This window comes from Anomaloglossus baeobatrachus, unplaced genomic scaffold (genome assembly GCF_048569485.1).
Source record: "Anomaloglossus baeobatrachus isolate aAnoBae1 unplaced genomic scaffold, aAnoBae1.hap1 Scaffold_52, whole genome shotgun sequence".
NCBI lineage: Eukaryota > Metazoa > Chordata > Amphibia > Anura > Aromobatidae > Anomaloglossus > Anomaloglossus baeobatrachus.
The window spans coordinates 38,747-65,245 of NW_027444564.1; the positions used below are offsets into that span (position 1 = coordinate 38,747).

A 26,499-nucleotide genomic window follows, 5' to 3' on the forward strand; every position below is an offset into this window, starting at 1 on the left:
ATCTGTATAATAAATGGATTGTAAGAAATAACCCATTCGTAAATGTCTTCAAAGGTGGGAAAGAGGGCAGCTTCTCTCATCGCTTGTTAGGCGAGGTTCTTTATCTTACATGTATTCTTGTCCCCTATGATTTACTACATCTTTTTTTTTTTTTTTTTTTTTTGGCAGTTTTGAAGATTCCTTTAAACCATCCACTTTTCTCCTGAATGTTTTTACGAACAATGGATGACAAGAATGACATTACCAGAAGAATAATAGACTTCGCCTTAGAGATCATCTTCCTACTGAGTGGAGAGGTAAACTCCTGTATATTCTATATTATCTGCTGAGTGGAGGGTAAACTCCTGTATATTCTATATTATCTGCTGAGTGGAGGGTAAACTCCTGTATATTCTATATTATCTGCTGAGTGGAGGGGTAAACTCCTGTATATTCTATATTATCTGCTGAGTGGAGGGTAAACTCCTGTATATTCTATATTATCTGCTGAGTGGAGGGGTAAACTCCTGTATATTCTATATTATCTGCTGAGTGGAGGGGTAAACTCCTGTATATTCTATATTATCTGCTGAGTGGAGGGTAAACTCCTGTATATTCTATATTATCTGCTGAGTGGAGAGGTAAACTCCTGTATATTCTATATTATCTGCTGAGTGGAGAGGTAAACTCCTGTATATTCTATATTATCTGCTGAGTGGAGAGGTAAACTCCTGTATATTCTATATTATCTGCTGAGTGGAGAGGTAAACTCCTGTATATTCTATATTATCTGCTGAGTGGAGGGGTAAACTCCTGTATATTCTATATTATCTGCTGAGTGGAGGGTAAACTCCTTTATATTATATATTATCTGCTGAGTGGAGGGTAAACTCCTGTATATTCTATATTATCTGCTGAGTGGAGGGTAAACTCCTGTATATTCTATATTATCTGCTGAGTGGAGGGGTAAACTCCTGTATATTCTATATTATCTGCTGAGTGGAGGGTAAACTCCTGTATATTCTATATTATCTGCTGAGTGGAGGGGTAAACTCCTGTATATTCTATATTATCTGCTGAGTGGAGGGTAAACTCCTGTATATTCTATATTATCTGCTGAGTGGAGGGTAAACTCCTGTATATTCTATATTATCTGCTGAGTGGAGGGGTAAACTCCTGTATATTCTATATTATCTGCTGAGTGGAGAGGTAAACTCCTGTATATTCTATATTATCTGCTGAGTGGAGGGGTAAACTCCTGTATATTCTATATTATCTGCTGAGTGGAGAGGTAAACTCCTGTATATTCTATATTATCTGCTGAGTGGAGGGTAAACTCCTGTATATTCTATATTATCTGCTGAGTGGAGAGGTAAACTCCTGTATATTCTATATTATCTGCTGAGTGGAGGGTAAACTCCTGTATATTCTATATTATCTGCTGAGTGGAGGGGTAAACTCCTGTATATTCTATATTATCTGCTTAGTGGAGGGTAAACTCCTGTATATTCTATATTATCTGCTGAGTGGAGGGTAAACTCCTGTATATTCTATATTATCTGCTGAGTGGAGGGTAAACTCCTGTATATTCTATATTATCTGCTGAGTGGAGGGTAATTTCCTGTATATTCTATATTATCTGCTGAGTGGAGGGTAAACTCCTGTATATTCTATATTATCTGCTGAGTGGAGAGGTAAACTCCTGTATATTCTATATTATCTGCTGAGTGGAGAGGTAAACTCCTGTATATTCTATATTATCTGCTGAGTGGAGAGGTAAACTCCTGTATATTCTATATTATCTGCTGAGTGGAGGGGTAAACTCCTGTATATTCTATATTATCTGCTGAGTGGAGAGGTAAACTCCTGTATATTCTATATTATCTGCTGAGTGGAGAGGTAAACTCCTGTATATTCTATATTATCTGCTGAGTGGAGGGTAAACTCCTGTATATTCTATATTATCTGCTGAGTGGAGAGGTAAACTCCTGTATATTCTATATTATCTGCTGAGTGGAGGGTAAACTCCTGTATATTCTATATTATCTGCTGAGTGGAGGGGTAAACTCCTGTATATTCTATATTATCTGCTTAGTGGAGGGTAAACTCCTGTATATTCTATATTATCTGCTGAGTGGAGGGTAAACTCCTGTATATTCTATATTATCTGCTGAGTGGAGGGTAAACTCCTGTATATTCTATATTATCTGCTGAGTGGAGGGTAAACTCCTGTATATTCTATATTATCTGCTGAGTGGAGAGGTAAACTCCTGTATATTCTATATTATCTGCTGAGTGGAGGGTAAACTCCTGTATATTCTATATTATCTGCTGAGTGGAGGGGTAAACTCCTGTATATTCTATATTATCTGCTGAGTGGAGGGGTAAACTCCTGTATATTCTATATTATCTGCTGAGTGGAGAGGTAAACTCCGGTATATATTATCTGCTGAGTGGAGGGTAAACTCCTGTATATTCTATATTATCTGCTGAGTGGAGGGTAAACTCAATATAGAATATACAGATCTGCTGAGTGGAGAGGTAAACTCCTGTATATTCTATATTATCTGCTGAGTGGAGGGTAAACTCCTGTATATTCTATATTATCTGCTGAGTGGAGGGGTAAACTCCTGTATATTCTATATTATCTGCTGAGTGGAGGGTAAACTCCTGTATATTCTATATTATCTGCTGAGTGGAGGGGTAAACTCCTGTATATTCTATATTATCTGCTGAGTGGAGAGGTAAACTCCGGTATATATTATCTGCTGAGTGGAGGGTAAACTCCTGTATATTCTATATTATCTGCTGAGTGGAGAGGTAAACTCCTGTATATTCTATATTATCTGCTGAGTGGAGGGTAAACTCCTGTATATTCTATATTATCTGCTGAGTGGAGAGGTAAACTCCTGTATATTCTATATTATCTGCTGAGTGGAGGGGTAAACTCCTGTATATTCTATATTATCTGCTGAGTAGAGAGGTAAACTCCTGTATATTCTATATTATCTGCTGAGTGGAGGGGTAAACTCCTGTATATTCTATATTATCTGCTGAGTGGAGAGGTAAACTCCTGTATATTCTATATTATCTGCTGTGTGGAGAGGTAAACTCCTGTATATTCTATATTATCTGCTGAGTGGAGGAGTAAACTCCTGTATATTCTATATTATCTGCTGAGTGGGTATACCACTTTATTAAATACCTTTTTGTATTTAATAAAATCATTTTTACATGCAATTGCTTGGTATTGGGATAGACTAATTATGTTGGAATGTATGTTTGGCACACAAAGTCCTTTTTGCTTTCAATTTTCCCTCTTAAATGTGAGGACGTGCCGGAGCCGCCTTGAGATAGCCGCATCTGTGACTCCACAATTGCGGGTCCTTTTGTTGAGGATAAGAATTAAGTAACCAAAAATACTTAATTCAGCCATTTCATAGACTCAAAGATATAGTTTAGTTGATGTAACCTAACACACGTATTTATGAATGCTTTTGTTTCTTACTAATATTAATATAAATAAATATATATATATATATATATATATATATATATATATATATATATAATCTCTATCCAGTGATTTTCCTTAATACAATATACCAGCACATGTAACTTAAAGATGGCTCCTACATCCTGGACAATGCCCAAGAAGTTGAGAAACAGGAATTCCCAAAGGTTGGAACAATCAATCCAGCATAGACTATGCAAATTCCTATACGTCCTGAGTCCAGCCTACGATATTTGATTGGACTATATTTTGTCTACACCCTTTACTTCTCCTGAACTATAAAGTTTCCCAAACAATAAACTGAAACAGAATCACTGGCGGCGGCGGTCATGAGAGAAAGACATAACTGACTCATAGTCCGTTATTTTATTCTTTCTCGAAATGCACACATGACCATATAATTTGAACACGGCAGTCAGACCTTAAGAGACCCATTGTAGTCTCACCTCAACAGCTGGCGCCCGTTAATCGTGTGGCATCGAAAGAGTGGGTCAGATCTTCCACTTTTCGGATGCATAGGCTGCTCCGCAAGTAACCAAGGGTTGTCCGATGATGGAGGACTTGATCACCCTTATTTTTGGACCACGGTAGGCTTCATATACATTGTATGTGTTGTTTTGCATGTAGTTTCATAGTTTCATAGTTTTTAAGGTTGAAGGGAGACTCTAAGTCCATCTAGTTCAACCCGTGGCCTAAGATGTTGATCCAGAGGAAGGCAAAAAAAACCCAATGTGTCAAACAAGTTCCAATGGGGAAAAAAAAATTCCTTCCTGACTCCACATCCGGCAATCAGACTAGTTCCCTGGATCAACACCCTGTCATAAAATCTAATATACATAACTGGTAATATTATATTTTTCAAGAAAGGCGTCCAGGCTCTGCTTAAATGTTAGTAGTGAATCACTCATTACAACACCATGCGGCAGAGAGTTCCATAGTCTCACTGCTCGTACAGTAAAGAATCCTCGTCTGTGATTATGATTAAACCTTCTTTCCTCAAGACGTAGCGGATGCCCCCGTGTTCCAGTCGCAGGCCTAGGTGTAAAGAGATCTTTGGAAAGGTCTTTGTACTGTCCCCTCATATATTTATACATTGTGATTAGATCCCCCCCTAAGCCTTTGTTTTTCCAAACTAAATAACCCCAAGTGTAATAACCTGTCTTGGTGTTGCAGCCCACCCATTCCTCTAATAATCTAGGTCGCTCTTCTATCTACCTGTAAGATTATGCTATTTATAACCTTCTATACTTTTGCTATCAAGAAAAGCCTCCATTCCTCTCTTAAATTCATTCAGTGAGTGGCCATCACCACTTCCTCAGGAAGAGAGTTCCAGAGCCTCACTGCTCTTACCGTGAAGAACCCTCTTCTATGCTGATGTAGGAATTTTCTTTCCCCCAATCGAAGAGAATGCCCCCTTGTTCTTGTCAGTCCTTGGTATAAACAGATGATGGGTGAGATCTCTATATGGCCCTCTGATATATTTGTACATATTTATTAGGTCTCCCCTAAGTCTTCTCTTTTCTAGAGTAAATAGACCTAATTTTGATAACCTTTCCGTGTATTGTAATGCACCCACTCAATTTATTATTTTAGTAGCCCGCCTCTGAACCCTTTCAAGTTCAGTAATGTCTTTCTTGAGCACCGGTGCCCAAAATTGCACACAATACTCCAAGTGTGGTCTGACGAGTGATTTGTACAGAGGGAGAATGAGGTTTTCATCTCGTGCCCCCAGACCTCTTCTAATGCATCCCATCACCCTATTTGCTTTGGTGGCAGCTGCCTGACACTGGGCACTCCAATTTAGATTCTTATTCACTAAGATGCCTAAGTCTTTTTCCATGTCTGATTTCCCCAGCGGTTTCCCATTTAGCAAGTAATCGTAGCATCTGTTTCTCCTTCCCATGTGCATAACCTTACACTTATCTGTGTTAAACCTCATTTGCCATTTCTCTAGTCCTTTCCACGACAGCATAGGAGGTTGTCTCTCCACGCCCTAATTGGGACAGGAAGCACAAGAGAGGTTAAAAGGACCCTCCCACCTCCCATAGCCAGTGTCTTTCCTGTCCCCATGGGGCATGGAGAGGTTTATTTTTTCTCCTATGCTGTGGTGGCCGGCGAACTACAGTATATGTTTTTTTTGGGTTTTTTTTTTTCTCCCTACCTTAGCCGGGCAGTATCGGTTGGGCCTTCGCCGCTCCTCCCATACTGTTCCCTCACTCTGTGGGGGACCGCTGCTCCAGCCTTCCGGAGCTCCTCTGGGGTGATGCAGGCTGTGTAGCTCCCCGGCCGGCGTCCTCCCTGAGCCGCCGGCCGCCTCCTGCATGCACGCTGCAGTGCGACCCCGAAGTGCTGCCGCGGGCGGGACTTCCGGTCTCGATTTTTTTTTTTTTTTTTTTTTCCGGTATGGGCACTTCCGATCGCGGAGGCAGCGTGAGGGACACGCCGTCGCTTCCACGGCCTGTCAGGGACCTGATGCGGGAAGCGGGGAACGTCGCCAGTCGCTGGAGGGGGGCAGGCCTTTTCCACAGGAAGGCTGCCCTGAAGGCATCAGAACCACGGTAAGGATTCTTCTGTGTGCACTGCCATGTCTTCCTCTGCTTCTGCAGAGCCCAGCGTTTCCCCTGCCACAGTAAGAGGCTGAGGGACGGTCCCTTATGCCTGTTTTCAGGCTGACATGGTGGCTCATTCTGGTCTGTAGTTTCCTAGAGGATGTGCCTGCTGGTATATGTGTCAAGTCTGACAAGTGTGCAAGGCTGAGAGAAACTTTGCCAGCAGTGTACATATGTCCCTTCCATGGGCTAGTGGTAAGCTGATGACCTTGGGTGTGTGAGCTTGGGAGTTTGAATCCCAGTGGACGCTCCTGGATATTGCTGTATCAGGGCATGGGCTAGCTGCCTGGTCTCTGATGACGCCTCTCTGTTTCCATTGAGTGGAGAGGGCAGGCATCGTATGTATAGCTTGTTAGGGCTGAACACCGTCCCTTGTGCCAAGCTGCGGTCCATGATGATACAGGAGATTCAGGCCTCACTAGCCCCCCTCCCTGCTGCTGACCCTTCTGCCACAAAAAAGAGACCTCCAGTCGTCTGATCATGAGGCCCTGATTCCGCCTCGGAGGGTCCCGATAAAGGTTTTTCCTCCGGGAGGCCTGACCGGTTTTTTTTCTTTTTCCCTCAGGCGATTGGGGGATCTTAGTGGAGCAGTTAGGAGCACTATGGGGTTGGAGGATGAGTAGGTCCTCCCCTCCGTTAAGGGCGAAATGTTCGCGGACCTGAAAACCACTGGGCAATGGGGTTTTTCTGTCCATGCTACTGTCCTGGATCTTCTCTCAGGAATGGGATTTCCCTGAGGAGCTTTCCGGAGTGTCCTCTCACACAGATTCCCCTGGAGAGTTCTGGGTTGCATTGGGAGATTCCCATGCAGGTGGCCAAGGTCGCTATACAAACAGCGCTCCCCTTTGCGGCCGATTCCCAGCTTAGGGATCTGATAGGTAGGTCGAGAGTCTCATGAAGAAGTCCTGGGAGGCTTCGTCTTCTCCCATTCGGGCCCATATTGCATCCGCTTATGTCCCCCTGTCCCTCCTTCGGAGGCTCGACCAGTTGAGGCTCATATTCCTGGGGTACTCCTAGGGATGAGTTACGGGAATCCCTTCCCTTACTTAGGAAGGCTACTAGTTGGCAGATACCTCTGTGCAGTAGGTCCGCCTGGCTGCCAGGTCCTCAGTCTTGTCTAACTCGGACAGACGAGCTCTAGGCTTAAGGCTTGGAGTGGGGACTCTACTTCCACACTGAGGCTTGCTCCCTTCCGTTTATGGGGGACTTAGTGTTGGGCCTGCCCTGGATGACATTCTGGTGAAGGCGACTGATCGTCAGGCCTGCCGGATCCGACACCCTCCAGGCAACGGTCCTTTCGTGCCTCGGGCCTCCCAGCCCAAGGGGGAAAGGGGAGTATGGCATTGGAGCTACCCTTAGGGTAGGGGGAGTAATCTTTTCATCCCTTCCCATCCACAAAGTCCTCAGCATGACAATCAGTGAGTCGGCTCGGGTGGGGGGACGGCTCTCTGCCTTTCTTCCCCAGTGGCGGACCTTCCCCGCCTGCCCATGGGTCCTACATGCTCGTCTCAGAGGGTCTATTGGTAGAATTCCCCCCCGCCCCCCTTCTCCCCCCACCTCCACCAGGCCTCCGAGTCGCAGCCCTGTCGTCACAGGGTTCTCAGGATCTCCTGTTCTCGATGATTCGGGAGTTAATACATTCGGGGGTCGTTTCCTCAGTCCCGAGTCAGGAAGTAGGGGTAGGTCACTACTCCATCTCTTCCTTGTCAAAACACCATCTGGAGACGTCCCGATTATCATCAATCTGAAGCGTCTCAAACCAGCGGGTCAGATACCGACGTTTCGAGAATGGAGTCTGTGAATTCTGTTGTTCCCCTACTCGGTCTCCACCACCTGTTGGCCTCGATAGCCCTGAGGGACGCCTAGTTTCAGGTGCCCTTCCATCCTTGTCTCAGGCAGTACCTCAAAATTGGGGAGGGGACATGCTTCATTTCCTATTACACGTACTTCCCTTCGGGTTCTCCTCGGCTCCAAGACTCTTTTCAAAGATCATGGCTGAGGTGGTCGCCTTCCTCCGTTTGCAGGGTTGGACTCCGACAGACAGGCATCCTTCCCCCAGAGGATCACAGTTTGACGCTGCTGGCCAAGATCTCGACGCTTCACAGACAAGCGCACCCGACCCTTCGAGGCGCTATGTAGGCCCTGGGTTCTATGATGTCCTGCATTCCCTCAGTCTTGTGGGCTCCGGCCCACTCTCGTTGTCTACAGGATCGTATCCTGGTTCATTGGTTGGACTCCCTTCCTCCCTGAACACCGGTTTCGCCTCTCGGCAACCGTCTCCTCGTCCCTTCTCTGGTGGCTGTGTCCCAACAACCTGATGGTAGGGGTTGCCTGGACCCGGCCACCCCTGGTTACACTGACATCCGATGCCAGCCAGAGGGGCTGGGGGGCTATGGTGGCAAACTCTCCGTTTCAGGGGGTCTGGAGCCCTTATGTCGGCACCCAGTCCTCCAACCACCGGGAACTCAGGACGGTCGGAGAAGCCATCCTCGCTGCCCAGGATCTCGTCCGGGACACTCACGTCCTAGTCTACTCGGACAATGTCACCACAGTGGCACATCTCCGCCATCAGGGCAGTACTAGCTCAGGCGCCCTGAAGTCCGTGTCCTCCCGGATCTTCCACTGGGCAGGACAGTCCCTGCTATCCCTTTCTGCAGTCCATCTACAAGGATCCCTAAACCTTCAAGCAGACTTCCTGAGTCATCAGGATGTTCACCCAGGGGAGTGGAGTCTGGACCAAGCGGTGTTCTGCTCTCTGGTGGCAAGGTGGGGTACTCCAGAGGTAGACCTCTTTGCTTCAGCAGGAAATCGCAAGGTCGCAACATTTTTCTCCCTGAACCCTCAGGACAACGCGTTGGGGGTGAAAGCCTTCTGCCACAATTGTTCCTTTTGCCTCGCCTACGCCTTCCCGCCTATTCCTCTTCTCGCACGAACCCTGAGGAGGATCAGGGACGACGGAACCACGACTATCCTGGTAGCTCCTCTGTGGCCGCGGCGGAGTTGGTACAGCCTGATCCTGTCTCTCCGAATCGACGGATCGGTCCTCCTAGGTTCAGACCCCAGTTTACTGTCTCAGGATCCGATATTCCATCCGGACCCCCAGAAACTCAAGTTGGCTGCCTGGCTTCTGAGGCCCGTGCACTGAAGGCCCAAGGACTTTCTGACAAGGTCGTGGCTACTCTGCAGAAGAACCGTAAACCCGTGACTGATAGTATTTACTATAAAATCTGGATGAGATTTTCCTCCTGGTGTGGTTCTCGGCCTCCTGACCCGCTCCGGCCTCACATTGCGCAGATTCTCAACTTCCAGAGTGGATTAGACTTAGGCCTTCGGCCCAGCACCCTGAAGATGCAGCTCTCGGCACTCAGTGCAGTCTTGACACGGCTCTGGCAGATCGTCGCTGGATCCGCCGTTTCATGGTGTCCGCTAGTAGGCTCTGTCCGCGGCAGAGTATCCTGACACCTTGCTGGGATCTCAATGTGGTCCTTACCGGACTCTCTGTCGCCCTTTGAGCCTCTGTCCTCCTGTAGAATCCGTTCTCTCTCTCACAAGACTGCTTTTCTCGTGGCTATTCCGTCCGCTCGGAGAGTCGGGGTACTTCAGGCATTATCCATCCGGGAGCCTTACCTGACCGTCAGAGATGACGTCATTTTCTTTCAGCTGGACCCTTCCTTCCTTCCCAAGGTGGTTTCAGATTTCACCGTTCTCAGTCAATCGTCCTGCCTTCCTTCTGTCAGCATCCTCGGACTCCGGGGAAGGAAGTGTTCCATTCTTTGGACGTTCGTCGGACGGTGTTGCGCTACCTAGATCTTCCTGCACCTTGGCGTATTGATCATACCTTATTTATTCAGCCCTTTGGTCAGAATAAGGGCAGGAAGGTGGCTGAGTATTGTTGCCAACTGGATTGTGCGGGCCATTGGAGAAGCCTACCTCGCTCAGCATCTGTCTTCGCCTACCGGATTTACGGCGCACTCCACCAGGGTTACCTCTGTCTCCTAGGCTGAACGGGCAGGGGCTTCTCCTGAGCAGATCTGCAAGGCAGCTACGTGGTCTTCCCTCCGTACTTTCACGAAGCATTATCGTGTGGATCTGGATTCCAACAGGGATTTGGCATTTGGCAGGAAAGTCCTGCAGGCTGTGGTTCGACCCCCCCCCCCCCCCCCACCCCCTTGGTGTCAATTCGTTGGTATTCCTCCTATGCTGTCGTGGAAGGGACTAGAGAAATAAGAATTATTCTTACCGTTAATTCGGTTTTCTAGGACCTTCCACGACAGCACGTAATTCCCTCCCTTATCCTTGATATTCCTGGATGTGTTTGTACTTCTCATATGCTATGGGTTCTTTGTAAGACACTGGCTATGGGAGGTGGGAGGGTCCTTTTAACCTCTTGTGCTTCCTGTCCCAATTAGGGCGTGGAGAGACAACCTCCTATGCTGTCGTGGAAGGTCCTAGAAACCGAATTAACGGTAAGAATAATTCTTATTTTTCAGCCCAATTCTCCAATTTACTCAAATCCATCTGTAGTTGCAAACTGTCCTCCTTTTGTTAACTACCTTACATAGTTTTGTATCATCTGCAAATACTGATATTTTACTCTGTAAACCATCCACCAGATCATTAATAAATATATTAAATAGTAGGGGGCCCAATACAGACCCCTGTGGCACCCCACTAGTAACCCTGGCCCAATCTGAGTATGCGCCATTAATAACCACTCTTTGTTTTCTACCACTAAGCCAGCTACCTACCCATCTACACACACTTTTTCCCCGAGCCCAAGCTTTCTCATTTTACTTAGCAGTCTTTTATGTGGGACAGTGTCAAATGCTTTACCGAAGTCGAGATAAATGACATCCAATGATTCTCCTCGGTCCATGTGAGAGCTTACATCCTCATAGAAGCTGATCAGGTTAGTGTGACAGGAGCGATCCTTCATAAATCCATGTTGATATGGAGTTAAACAATTATTAACATTGAGACATTCCATAATAGTATCCCTTAAAAACCCCTCAAACATTTTACCCACAACAGATGTTAAGCTTACCGGCCTATAGTTTCCAGGTTCCCTTTTGCACCCTTTTTTGAATATTTGTACCACATTTGCCGCCAATCCAGTGGAACAGACCCAGTTTCTATGGAGTCTTTAAATATAAGGAATAGAGGCCTGTCTATCACATTACTTAACTCCCTTAATACCCGAGGGTGAATGCCATCAGGGCCTGGTGATTTGTCAATTTTAATGTTACTAAGTCGGTTCTGCACTTCTTCCTGGGTTAGGCAGGTCATACTTAATGAAGCGTTTACATTATCACTCTGCATTTCCCGTGGCATATGCTTTTCCTGTGTGAACACAGTTGAGAAAAAAGTATTTAAGACATTTGCTTTTCCCACATCGCTTTCTATGATTTTACCCTCATTATTCTTTAAAGGGCCAACACCATCAATTTTAATCTTTTTTTCTGTTTATATAATTAAAGAATAGTTTGGGATTTGCTTTGCTTTCCTTAGCAATGAGTCTCTCAGTTTCTACTTTTGCTAAATGTATTTGATTTTTTTTTACACATTTTATTTTTTTCTCTATATATTTTTAATGCTTCTTCGCTGCCTTCTTGTTTTAGCTTTTTAAATGCCTTTTTCTTATTATTCATTGCCCCTTTTACATCCTTATTTAGCCACATTGGTTTTCTCCTGTTCCTAGCCCTTTTATTTCTGTATGGTATGGCTAGCCCGCAGTGGGTGTTTAATACCGATTTAAAAATTTCCCACTTATTTTCTGTGCTCCCATTTTTGAGGACATTGTCCCAATCAATTTGGCGAAGGTCTTCTCTAAGCTGATCAAACTTTGCTTTCCTGAAATTCAGCATTTTTGTAACCCCCCTCCAAGGCACCTTACTGAAGGACAAGTGGAGTTGTATTATATTGTGGTCACTATTCCCGAGGTGCCCATCCACTCGTACGTCTGTTATTCTATCTGGCCTGTTGCTTAAAATTAAGTCCAGAAGGGCTGCCCCTCTAGTTGGGCCCGGCACAAGTTGGGACAGATAATAATCCTTAGTTACTGACAGAAGCCGGTTTCCTTTCTGAGATATGCAGGTTTCAGTTTCCCAGTCTATATCGGGGTAATTGAAGTCCCCCATAATAATCACCTCATTGTGATTTGCTGCTTTGTCTATTTGTTTCAATAATACATTTTCAGTGGTTTCTGTTATATTTGGTGGCTTATAACAAACCCCTATGAGGATTTTATTATTTTTCCCTCCTTGTATCTCCACCCATAGAGACTCCACCTCTTCATTTCCCTCTTGAATATCTTCTCTTAGTCTGGGCTTTAAACTGGACTTTATATATAGACAGACTCCACCCCTTTTCCTTTTTTTACGATCCCTCCTAAACAATTCATATCCTTGCAGGTTAGCCGCCCAGTCATAACTGTCATCTAACCATGTCTCAGTTATTCCTACTATGTCGTATTTCTCCTCATACATTACCAGCTCCAGTTCTTCCATCTTATTGGTAAGGCTTCTTGCATTGGTCAGCATGCAGGAAAGAAATTTTGCTCCCCTTTTCTTAGCTTCCTTCTTAGTACCCTGTCTTGGGTCCTCTTTACGGCATCTAGTATCCTTGATTAGTTTGTCCTTCTGCTGCATGTTCTTGTCTGCTGTTTTTTCTCCCATCCCCTCTTCTTCTAGTTTAAAGCCCTCCTGATGAGTGTGGCAAGCCTTCTGGCGAACGTGTGTTTCCCAGGTTTTGTGAGGTGTAGCTCGGGAAATCCTTGGAGAAAGCTGTGCAGTGTCTAGTCCGGAGAAAGGTAGAACACCGAAGACCTAGCGGTTTGACTGTCGCTCGCCGATGACCTCGAGAAGGGAAGAACCCAGACTACCTGAGTGCTGGGTGTAGGTCATTAGGATCTGACTGCTCGTGTGTTACGGAGCTGCTGCAAGTGAGGAGGAAGAGCAGGGGGATCAGTGAATAGGAGCTGCGAGTGAGGAATTTTTAGTAGCAGCAGCAAGAGACTAGCGCTGCTCACAGCATCTGTGACTAATTAGGAGAAGAAAGAGGAGGGCCACTAGGCTAGTGAGCAACAGCTGCCCGCAGCTGCTGCGATCTGTAGGAATGACAGAGTTTGTTTGGAATTTGGAACAGGTAGATATGGGAACCAATGCTTTCCCTGTGTTTGTATCACATTTATTGCAGTGTCTATATCCGGAGAAATAGGAACACATGGAGAAGGGAAGTATAGTATCCATATGTTGGATGCGGGAATTGTGTCCTCTTTACATGGCAAGGAGGTGGGAGAGAGTTCAGGTGAACGATAGTGTTAGAATCAGCGTATTCCCCTGTGTATTCGTACATGTGCCACTATTGCTTGGAAGCCGGAAAGGAACGTATGAAGAACGGTATATACTATTCATACGTTGGATGTCATAAGGACGTCCTCCCGTACGCAGCGAGGTGGGAAAGGATTCTGATTGGAGCTGGCCAGTCCAATTAAAGCACTATGTATACTCTGTTCAAGAAGAAATTGTTTCCTGCATGAGCTGAAGGATTGTAAGAAGTTGTGGGTACCTTCGGGACAGGGCTGTGGAGTCGGTAAGCCAAACCTTCGACTCCGACTCTGACTCCTCAATTTCCCTTGCACCGACTCCACGACTCCAACGCACACAAATATTGCTTATAGTTAAGTGAAAAATTTATTGTAGTGCAATGTGAACTTCAGACATTTAACCATTTTTATGATACAATCAAGATATTTAGATAGAACATAAAATCTATTTATTGGAATACAACTTTAGAACACAAAAACTGTAATAAATTGCAAATGTTATAGAATATGTAATATACAGTAGATTACATATATATCTTGTGTGCATGTAAAATATAATTACATATTTATTTACAATTTATTAGTTTTTTGTGTTCTAAACTTGTATTCCAATAAATATATTTCTTTTTCGCTCTATTGGGAGACCCAGACAATTGGGTGTATAGGCTATGCCTCCGGAGGCCGCACAAAGTACTACACTTAAAAGTGTTAGGCCCCTCCCCTTCTGCCAATACACCCCCCGTGCTCCCACGGGCTGCTCAGTTTTTTGCTTTGTGCGAAGGAGGTCAGACACGCACAGCACAGCTCCACAGATTAGTCAGCAGCAGCTGCTGACTAGGTCGGATGGAAGAAAAGTGGGCCCATATAGGGCCCCCAGCATGCTCCCTTCTCACCCCACTTTTGTCGGCGGGGTTGTTAAGGTTGAGGTATCCATTGCGGGTACGGCGGCTGGAGCCCACATGCTGTTTTTCCTTCCCCATCCCCCTTAGGGCTCTGGGTGAAGTGGGATCTTATCGGTCTCCAGGCACTGAGACCGGGCTTCATCCACAACTCCTGTGGAGCCTGATGGATAGGAGCCGATACCGTTCAGGGACATGGCCCTGCATCTTAAAGGTACTCTGTATCCCTATGGGGACCGCGCACGGCATCACCTCAGCTTTGCTGGGTGTGCTAGTGCACCGGGGACCGCGGCGCTGACCGGGTCTATATGTGCCATTACACACTCAGCGTCGCTGAGTGTGTTTATATGTAAGGGCTACCGCACTGACTGCCGTTGCCACGGGACACTGCGGCGCGGCTGGGACTTGTAGTTCGCCGGGGACTTTCACGCGACCGCGCTTTTACGGCGGCCGCGTTTATTACTACAGTCCCCGGCTTCATTGCGGCCTAGTTTCCCTTTTTTTTTTTTTCTCCCGCCCTCAGCCCTGACAGGCAGGGGAAGGGCGGGACGCTGCACGGAGCGAGCAGCAATGAGGGCTGGAGTATGATTTACATGCTCCACTCCCCTCACTGTACACAGTATGAGCGCCCGTTTCGCGCTCTTTCTAGGCCACGCCCACAGCTTCCTCAGCTCGTCAGGACGCCGCAGCCATTCCTGTCAGCTCCACCGACGCTGCAGAGAGGGACATATTCATGGGAGACCCAGACACGGTCTCTGGTGGCCTCACAACCGCTTAGGCGGCTGGTAAACAGCACATGTGGTGCTAGCCCCATGGTGCTGTATTGTATGGGTACATTATTTGTGTACTGTATATAATTTACACTGTATGAGCACAGTTCTTTCTGGCTATATACCCTATTGTGTTACTCAGGGAAAACTATAGCATGGCGCCCATAAAAGGCAGGGGTGCCAAAACACAGGCTTATTATGTTGCCTGCGCCGCATGTAAGACCCAGCTACAGGCAGGTTCCACTGACCCTCATTGTGTACAGTGTTCGACCCCTGTGACACTTCCTCAGCCGGATCCTCTGCTAAGAGGGGCCCAGGGGGAGCCACCTGTTGACACTGTCCAGGTGACGGGGACTGAGTTTGCAGCCTTTAAGGATCATCTCTCTGAGACTATGGCTAAGATACTAGAAGCCTTGCAGTCCAGACCGGTATCTCAGCAAAGGGACTCTGTTGAATCATTGTTCCCTGACCCCCCTCAGTTGGACCAACAATGTCCTCACGGGGTATCTCATACATCCCAGACGGAGGGTTCGGACTTAGAACCTAGCCCCAGATCGTCTAAGCGAGCCCCGCTTAGAATTTCCCTCGACATCATATTGTTTAGGGTCTCAGCGGGGGGATTCTCTGGTTGATGATGCGGAAACAGCTGATCAGGATTCTGATCCTGGGAGCGCTCTCAATCTTAATTCCCCAGACGGGGACGCCATAGTGAATGATCTTATTGCATCCATTCATCAGTTGCTGGATATTCTTCCCTCAGCCCCTCCGGCGGAGGAGTCTGATTCTCAGCAGGAGAAATTTCGCTTCAGGTTCCCCAAGCGTACACAGAGTATGTTTCTAGACCACTCTGATTTCAGAGAGGCAATCCAGAATCACCATGCTTGTCCGGATAAGCGTTTCTCTAAGCGCCTTAAGGATACACGTTATCTTTTTCCCCCGGAAGTGGTTAAAGGTTGGATTCAATGTCCCAAAGTGGATCCTCCAATCTCCAGACTGGCGGCTAGATCCATACTTGCAGTGGAAGATGGGGCCTCGCTTAAAGATGCCACTGACAGGCAGATGGAGCTCTGGATGAAGTCCATCTATGAAGCTATCGGAGCTTCTTTTGCCCCAGCATTCGCAGCCGTATGGGCGCTACAAGCTATATCAGCAGGTCAAGCGAAAATTGAAGCGGCCGCGCCACAAGTGGCTTCCATTACCTCCCAGACCTCGGCAATTGCGTCTTACGCTATGAATGCTGTCCTGGACTCTGTGAGCCGTACGGCAGTTGCGACCGCCAATTCGGTAGTAGTCCGCAGGGCCTTGTGGCTACGGGAGTGGAAGGCAGATTCCGCTTCCAAAAAAAGCGTTTAACCGGTTTGCCAATTTCTGGCGACAGGCTCTTTGGCGAGCGCCTGGATGAAATCATCAAACAATCCAAGGGAAAGGATACATCCTTACCCCAGCCCAAGCAGAACCTCTCCCAACAGAGGAGAGGGCAGTCGAGGTTTCGGTCCTTTCGGGGCGCGGGCAGGTCCCAATTCTCCTCGTCCAAAAGGTCTCAGAAAGAACAAAGGAACTCTGATGCATGGCGGTCTAAGTAACGTCCTAAAAAGGCCATTGGGAGCACCGCTAACAAAGCGGCTGCCTCATGACTTCTACCTCCTCTAGTAGCATCCTCGGTCGGTGGCAGGCTCTCCCGCTTTTGCGACACCTGGCTGCCACAAATAAAAGACCGCTGGGTGAGAGACATTCTGTCTCACGGTTACAAGATAGAGTACATCTCTCGTCCCCCGACTCGATTCTTCAGGTCTTCTCCGCCTCCCGAGAGAGCCGAGGCTCTTCTGCAGGCGCTGGGCACTCTGAAGGCAGAAGGAGTGGTGGTCCCTGTTCCTCTTCATCAACAGGGCCACGGTTTTTACTCCAACTTGTTTGTGGTCCCAAAGAAGGACGGGTCTTTCCGTCCTGTCCTAGACCTGAAACTTCTCAACAAACACGTAAAGACCAGGCGGTTCCGGATGGAATCCCTTCGCTCCGTCATCGCCTCAATGTCCCAAGGAGTTTTCCTTGCATCGATCGATATCAAAGATGCTTATCTCCACGTTCCGATTGCCCCAGAGCACCAGCGCTTCTTGCGCTTCGCCATAGGAAACGAACACCTGCAGTTCGTGGCACTGCCATTCGGCCTGGCAACAGCCCCACGGGTTTTCACCAAGGTTATGGCTACTGTAGTAGCGGTCCTCCATTCTCAGGGTCACTCGGTGATCCCGTATTTGGACGATCTGTTGATCAAGGCACCCTCTCTAGAGGCATGCCAACACAGCCTCGACGCTACCCTGGAGACTCTCCAGAGTTTCGGGTGGATCTTCATTTTTCCAAAGTCAAATCTGACACCGGCCCAATCGCTCACATACATTGGCATGGAGTTTCATACCCTCTCAGCGATAGTGAAGCTTCCGCTGATCAAGCAGCGGTCACTACATACAGGGGTACAATCTCTCCTTCAAGGCCAGTCACACCCCTTGAGGCGCCTCATGCACTTCCTGGGGAAGATGGTGGCAGCAATGGAAGCAGTCCCTTTCGCGCAGTTTCACCTGCGTCCTCTTCAATGGGACATCCTACGCAAATGGGACAGGAAGCCGACGTCCCTCGACAGGACCGTCTCCCTCTCTCAGGCGACCAAAGCTTCCCTTCGGTGGTGGCTTCTTCCCACTTCATTGTCGAAGGGGAAATCCTTCCTACCCCCATCCTGGGAAGTAGTCACGACGGACGCAAGTCTGTCAGGGTGGGGAGCGGTTTTTTCTCCACCACAGGACTCTGGGTACGTGGACCCGGCAAGAGTCCTCGCTTCAGATCAATGTTTTGGAAATTCGGGCAGTGTATCTTGCTCTGAAAGCGTTCCAGCAGTGGCTGGAAGGCAAGCAGATCCGAATTCAGTCGGACAAATCTACAGCGGTGGCATACATCAACCACCAAGGCGGGCACACGCAGTCGACAAGCCTTCCAGGAAGTCCGGCGGATTTTGATGTGGGTGGAAGCCACGGCCTCCACCATATCCGCAGTTCACATCCCAGGCGTGGAAAACTGGGAAGCAGATTATCTCAGTCGCCAGGGCATGGACGCAGGGGAATGGTCCCTTCACCCGGACGTGTTTCAGGAGATCTGTTGCCGCTGGGGGGTGCCGGACGTCGACCTCATGGCGTCCCGGCACAACAACAAGGTACCAACGTTCATGGCACGGTCTCAAGATCCCAGAGCTCTGGCGGCAGACGCCTTAGTTCAGAATCGGTCGCAGTTTCAGCTCCCTTATGTGTTTCCTCCGCTGGCACTGTTGCCCAGAGTGTTACGCAAGATCAGGGCCGACTGCCGCCGCGCCATCCTCGTCGCTCCAGACTGGCCGAGGAGGTCGTGGTACCCGGATCTGTGGCATCTCACGGTCGGCCAACCGTGGGCACTACCAGACCGACCAGACTTGCTGTCTCAAGGGCCGTTTTTCCATCTGAATTCTGCGGCCCTCAACCTGACTGTGTGGCCATTGAGTCCTGGATCCTAGCGTCTTCAGGGTTATCTCAAGAAGTCATTGCCACTATGAGACAGGCTAGGAAACCAACGTCCGCCAAGATTTATCACAGGACGTGGAAAATTTTCCTGTCGTGGTGCTCTGCTCAGGGTTTTTCTCCCTGGCCATTTGCATTACCTACTTTTCTGTCCTTCCTTCAATCTGGACGGGAAAAGGGTTTGTCGCTCGGTTCCCTTAAGGGACAAGTTTCAGCGCTCTCTGTGTTTTTCCAGAAGCGCCTAGCTAGACTTCCACAGGTACGCACGTTCCTGCAGGGAGTTTGTCACATCGTTCCACCTTACAAGCGGCCGTTAGAACCCTGGGATCTAAACAGGGTGCTGATGGTTCTTCAGAAACCACCATTCGAGCCAATGAGAGATATTTCTCTCTCACGCCTTTCGCAGAAAGTGGTTTTTCTAGTAGCAGTCACTTCACTTCGGAGAGTGTCTGAGCTAGCAGCGTTGTCGTGCAAAGCCCCTTTTCTGGTTTTTCACCAGGACAAGGTGGTTCTACGTCCGGTTCCGGAGTTTCTCCCTAAGGTGGTATCCCCCTTTCATCTCAATCAGGATATTTCCTTACCCTCTATTTATCCTCATCCAGTTCACCAATGTGAAAAGGATTTGCACTTGTTAGATCTGGTGAGAGCACTCAGACTCTACATTTCTCGTACGGCGCCCCTGCGCCGCTCGGATGCACTCTTTGTCCTTGTCGCTGGCCAGCGTAAAGGGTCACAGGCTTCCAAATCAACCCTGGCTCGGTGGATCAAGGAGCCAATTATCGAAGCTTACCGTTCGGCTGGGCTTCCGGTTCCCTCAGGGCTGAAGGCCCATTCTACCAGAGCCGTGGGAGCGTCCTGGGCTTTGAGGCACCAGGCTGCGGCTCAACAGGTGTGTCAGGCGGCTACCTGGTCGAGCCTGCACACTTTCACGAAGCACTATTAGGTGCATACCTATGCTGCGGCGGATGCCAGCCTAGGTGGACGAGTCCTTCAGGCGGCGGTTGCCCACCTGTAGGAAAGGGCCGTTTTACGGCTCTCTTACGAGGTATTATTTTACCCACCCAGGGACTGCTTTTGGACGTCCCAATTGTCTGGGTCTCCCAATAGAGCGAAAAAGAAGAAGGGAATTTTGTTTACTTACCGTAAATTCCTTTTCTTCTAGCTCTAATTGGGAGACCCAGCACCCGCCCCTGTTTTTTTGTGTACACATGTTGTTCATGTTGAATGGTTTCAGTTCTCAGAGTTTCCTTCGGATTGAAGTTAAACCAGTTTATAATTATTTTTTCCTCCTTCTTGCTTTTGCACCAAAACTGAGCAGCCCGTGGGAGCACGGGGGGTGTATTGGCAGAAGGGGAGGGGCCTAACACTTTTGTGTAGTACTTTGTGCGGCCTCCGGAGGCATAGCCTATACACCCAATTGTCTGGGTCTCCCAATTAGAGCTAGAAGAAAAGGAATTTACGGTAAGTAAACAAAATTCCCTTCTTTATGTTCTATCTAAATATCTTGATTATTGTATCATAAAAATGATTAAATGTCTGATGTTCACATTGTACTACAATCTATTTTTTACTTAAATATAAGCAATATACTAAATGTTAGTGTTTAGTATGTTTTTGTTGAAAACTTTTTTTGCCACTTACATAGTGTATTACATAGTGTTATATATAACACACACATATATATATATATATGTGTGTGTTATATATAACACTATGTAATACACTATGTAAGTGGCAAAAAACAGTTTTCAACAAAAACATACTAAATAACATTTGTGCAGTCTATGAATTTGTTCTAAGAAATAGAATTGCCTCCATCAGAGATCCTCCTTCGCAGATGACCTCAAATCTGACCTAGTAATATTAAGGCTAGAGAACAACCTCTCTACAGTACCTTGGTTGGAGGCAAAGCCGTAACCACATGGGCAGCATCTCTAAGAATTTCCGGGTATAAAGGAATGGCCTCATGCACAGTCAGTTTTGATGAACGGTTGAATTTTTCTATTTCTTTGAGAGCAAGTGAAAAATTTTACTGAAATCTGGCCAATCTGCTGCTATAGGAGACTAAGTGAAATCTTTTTCCTTGCGGCAACACTTTGCTGCTCCATGTCATCCAAATACTTATCAAAGTTAAACTCCTCATCTGATGAGGATGAAGATATGGCAGCAGTAGCACTGTCAGGCCCCAAGTCCTCTTGCGCCTGGCAGTCCTGTAGCCGCTCATCCTAACTGCTACATCACTCAAAGCTTCTTTTCCTTTAGTAAGCTGTTGATCATCAAGCAGTATATGATGACTTGGGTCCACATAAACAGCTGCCAGAAGAATTTTATTTTCCAATAGCTGTGTCTCTCTCCGTTTCATTGAAGCAGAAATGCCATCTGTGATTAAACCTCCTCTTTGGGACAGGCTAAATAGCAAGTTCTTCCACTCCCTTATGAAAATGCCAAGAGTTAAATCCTCAGCTTGTAATTTTTTAGTAACGGTAAATGGGTGATTAAGCAATTCCTTCAATTTAGCCACCTGTGTCCATTGACCTTCATTTAAGGTTACTTGAGGGTTCACCATATCTCTAAGAAACGATTTTAGTTCAAGGACTCGCTCAGTCATTAAATAAGTGCTGCCTCACCGAGTGGCTTGATCAACAATTGCCCCTTTCCAGCACGTCTCTTCAAGATGGAATCAATTTTAGGGGTTCTGGCGGCAATAACCAACTTCCTTACTTTTCCAATCAGATTTCCAGCATGTCCGCCCAGTTTCACACATACGGCTTTTCGACTGTTTGGCAGATGTGGCGCACGCCAGTACAGTACGATACAGTACAGTGGCAGCACCACAACGTCCGGGTCACATGCTCCGGGCACATGAAAGCATGTGACAGTCGTTTGTCGCTCTGCCACTGTACTGTATACACTGTACTGGAGTGCGCCGCATCCGCCAAATTGGCGAAAAGACGGATGTGTGAAACCAGGGTCTCTTTTGCAGACTCTTATTGCCAGCTGCAGCGTGTGCACAACACAGCGCATGTGATGAATATGAAAGTGATTTGAAGCAGCTTTAACAAGATCTACTCCTAAAGTATTATTTTGTCGTTCTTCTGTTGTAATATCTGCTTGTTCCTCAGTTACATGAGCAGCGCTGCGGCTCCTTCTCACACATACTAAATCCTAAATTTTCCTCTAGATGTTGTTCATTACTCTCATTCATCAGTTTAATTGTACTTATGTTTGAAGCATTGTTCGTTACAATGGCAAGAACCTGTTCTTTTTTGCGTTCCTAATCTTGCAGAACTTTTTCCACTAAGGCCTGCAGAAACTGGCTGATGATGATGCGCTAGCTTTTACTGCCAGTGTCTTACTAACAATTTCCTTCTTGTTACAAACTTATCGAACATTGATTTCAAAATAATTCAGTGAAATGCAGTGACTCCGGCATCCAGCAAAGGCAATGGGTTTCAAGATAGGACATTCAGACACAGCGTTTTGTGAGGATCTTCACTAAAAAAGAGCATGTCAGTTTGTGTGGTGTTTTTCTAATCTGCTTTTGCTATTGAAAGCATTATTTATGAGCTCAAAAACCTTTCAGGTAATGCATTTTTTTTAAAAAGCTGATCTGCTTTTGCAGCTGAAAAACGTATCCTCAAAAAACGCTGTGTGTGAATGTAGCCTTAGATCAGAAATAGAACAGACATTTATAGGACATTTCATACGTTTCCCAAATTCCTATGAAAAAATGTCCATCACACTCTGCATTGCACTACTGTCCCCAATTTATTATATATTTTAGGAGTCTTAGTCGGTGCATTTTATACCGACTCCAACTCCACGACTCCACAGCCCTGCTTCGAGAGAAAACGTTGCAGCCCAGTACGATTGACATGGGTAGTGTAAAGAATCTATGATAAGATTGTGGAGTTATCACTTCTTAGTTCAGTTTCAAAAATGCTCCTAACAGGATCATTCTAACAAAGAAAGCTGGGGAAGAGACAGGCAGCACAGCACCCCTTCGCAAGCTGGAATGCACATTGCTCCACAGGTACCACTGCCCCCACATCTAGAAAGGGGGGCTAAGGAGCTGTGGAGGAACAGCAGAGACAGGAGAATAAAACTTTGACCAAGTGTTGAATGTACATGTAATTGTATTGGGTTTTCTATCTTAAAGCATTTTTTTGATAATTGGAAGATTTTTGGGATTCTTTTAGCCTGGTGAGAATTAAGAGTTTACAAGTACATACCGTATTTTTCGGACTATAAGACGCACCTGACCATAAGACACACCCTGGTTTTAGAGGAGGAAAATAGGAAAATAAAATTTTAACCAAAAAATATGGTCATGACACACTGTTATGGGGCGAGGATCTGCTGCTGACACTGTTATGGGGGTAATGTCCCCAAATTCTCTACTAAGGTACCCCATTCTGATAAGGATCCTCCTGCCTTGTATATGATCCTGCTCATATACCCCCCATCCTGCTAATAATATAACCCCCATCCATCCTGCTCAAGATATGCCCCCATCCATCCTGCTCAAGATATGCCCCCATCCATCCTGCTCAAGATATGCCCCCATCCATCCTGCTCAAGATATGCCCCCATCCATCCTGCTCATGATATGCCCCCATCCATCCTGCTCATGAAATGCCCCCATCCATCCTGCTCATGAAATGCCCCCATCCATCCTGCTCATGAAATGTCCCCATCCATCCTGCTCAAGATATGCCCCCATCCATCCTGCTCATGATATACCCCCATCCATCCTGCTCATGATATACCCCCATCCATCCTGCTCATGAAATGCCCCCATCCATCCTGCTCATGAAATGCCCCCATCCATCCTGCTCATGAAATGCCCCCATCCATCCTGCTCATGAAATGCCCCCATCCATCCTGCTCATGAAATGCCCCCATCCATCCTGCTCATGAAATGCCCCCATCCATCCTGCTCATGAAATGCCCCCATCCATCCTGCTCATGAAATGCCCCCATCCATCCTGCTCAAGATATGCCCCCATCCATCCTGCTCAAGATATGCCCCCATCCATCCTGCTCAAGATATGCCCCCATCCATCCTGCTCAAGATATGCCCCCATCCATCCTGCTCAAGATATGCCCCCATCCATCCTGCTCAAGATATGCCCCCATCCATCCTGCTCATGATATGCCCCCATCCATCCTGCTCATGATATGCCCCCATCCATCCTGCTCATGATATGCCCCCATCCATCCTGCTCATGATATGCCCCCATCCATCCTGCTCATGATATGCCCCCATCCATCCTGCTCATGATATGCCCCCATCCATCCTGCTCATGATATGCCCCCATCCATCCTGCTCATGAAATGCCCCCATCCATCCTGCTCATGAAATGCCCCCATCCATCCTGCTCATGAAATGCCCCCATCCATCCTGCTCAAGATATGCCCCCATCCATCCTGCTCAAGATATGCCCCCATCCATCCTGCTCAAGATATGCCCCCATCCATCCTGCTCAAGATATGCCCCCATCCATCCTGCTCAAGATATGCCCCCATCCATCCTGCTCAAGATATGCCCCCATCCATCCTGCTCAAGATATGCCCCCATCCATCCTGCTCAAGATATGCCCCCATCCATCCTGCTCAAGATATGCCCCCATCCATCCTGCTCAAGATATGCCCCCATCCATCCTGCTCAAGATATGCCCCCATCCATCCTGCTCAAGATATGCCCCCATCCATCCTGCTCATGATATGCCCCCATCCATCCTGCTCATGATATGCCCCCATCCATCCTGCTCATGATATGCCCCCATCCATCCTGCTCATGATATGCCCCCATCCTGGTAAATGGCCTGTATCCTGTGGCACAGGAAAAAAAAAACATAAACGTTTATACTTACCTTTCCTCACTCCCTGAAGCACCGATCTCTGTCTCAGCTGCAGCGCCGCTGTGTGGAGCCGTTACCGTTGTCTGCAGCATCGCGTCTTCCTGTCTGTGCCCGGCGGTAAGCTGATCGATTCTGGTGGATACTAGCGGCGCGCACAGCGATGACGTCATCGCGGTGCGCGCCGCTAGTGTCCAGATCAGCTGACCGGCACAGACAGGAAGACGCGATGCTGCAGGGGGGCGGCTCCACACACGGTGACGGGTGAGTGCACTGATTCACTGCACCCCGTGCTGATAATGATGCACGGGGGGCAGTGAATACAGCCGCACATGATCACTCCAGGCTGTAGTTGCCAGGGGTGATCACGGCCGGCTGTTAATTATGCACGCACCCCCCCTCGCCCATCACCCCGCCCACCTGTCAGCGCCGGTTTCGCTGAGAGATGATGGGCGGGAGGATGGGCGTGCATATGTAATGAGCGGGCCCACGTGGTCACGGCAGGCTGCTACAGCCTGCTCGTGCCGCCGATGACCCGCTCCACCGCGGCACCCTCATTCCCCGCAGCTTTATAGTCAGACCATAAGACGCACCCCCCACTTTCCCCCAACATTTGGGGGGAAAAAAGTGCGTCTTATGGTCCGAAAAATACGGTAATTTGTTATTTTGAATCCTTCGTCCTGAATAGGAATCATGCATAAATGTAGGTTTTTATAGAATAGTAGCCAATAGCAGAGCGCATAAATGCATAATAATGTAGACACTCCCCGTATACACCCAGCTTAGCTAGGCCCCTCTCAATGGTTCTTTTGTCCAAACTTCTTAACCCCTCCCCTTTAAACTTTTTATCTTTTTTAGGGGGAGAGGTGTTTTCTGATATACATGTCTAAAACATTTAAATAGTAAAAAATAGTGTGGTTACTCAGCTATCCAATAAATGCAAGTCAGATATAAATAAGTGAAAATCTTGAAGAATTGGTTATAGAAAGATGTAACTGCCCGCATAAAACAATTGGTATTTTAAAAGTCCAGCAGCATTATATATTAAAAAGAAGAATAGGGGCAGGTAAATACATATCATTGTACCGTGTTAGCTAATCTAAAAATCTTAAGACTTACCCCAATGATGTCATAAGGTATTATATCCATATTATTGTAAACTAATTAAACAATACAGTATGTCCGAAGAACAGAGCGGGAAGTTAAAAAGGCTATCTGGAGTTTAACATAGAGGGAATGAGAATGGAATGTGACCTGTCCCAACTGGAGAAGAGTTCGATTAACCCTTTAAGTTCAGGATTTCACATTTTAGTTTCCTGCTCATACCTGAATGATTAAATTAACTTTGCAGGGAAAATTAGATTTCTTGAGATATGCAAAATCGTCTTGTGTAGGGTTTTGTTTTTGTTTTTTTTTTTTTTTATGGTGATTTATTCGGACAATATATTTTTCTTTTGTGACTCTGCATACAGACTGCCATTATTTTATTAATTGGTTTTCCTTTCTTTTATAGATATAGTATATACGAACCGTATTGTCTATCGTAAGGTTTCAGAATTCCCCAGCAGTGTATGGGTTATATCCATTGCTTGTTTTAATTGGGCTTTATAGTAATATATTGCCTGCTGTCTTATTTTTCCTTTTAGAGAATAGCAGCAGAAAAACTATGAACTTTGCCAGATTGGTACACAAAAACAAAAAAGGGGGGAGAAGTCATCATCTATTATATTTACCAGCAGTAGAGGGTGCAGCAGACCTATTATGCAAGTTCGGAGGCTGACCCTTCCCCCGCAAGTCATATTTACTGGATTACTACGAAGCATATCTGTTAACTGAAATAGGAAAATCTTGTCCTAATTTATTATATTTAGTTTTTTCAACTATCTAAAGTATAGATGACCCCTATCTGTATCATGGTCAGAGTTAAAGTTCTAAGAATGATCTAATGCATATTTTTAGTTTTTTGTTTTCATAGATGGAACAAGATGTTGGTCGATTCTACACTGG

The 26,499-nt window shown here is 46.7% G+C and overlaps 1 protein-coding gene across 1 annotated transcript in view; it reads left to right on the forward strand.

Annotated features, from left to right (window-relative positions):
* The window catches only part of LOC142282745 (uncharacterized), a 58,308-nt gene that overhangs the window by 17,824 nt on the left and 13,985 nt on the right, over positions 1–26,499 (forward strand). Inside the window, exon 2 of the mRNA XM_075333022.1 lies at positions 169–296. Within this exon, the coding sequence (XP_075189137.1) occupies positions 207–296 (90 nt within the window). The 5' untranslated portion in view covers positions 169–206. The remainder of the gene's footprint in view (positions 1–168; positions 297–26,499) is intronic.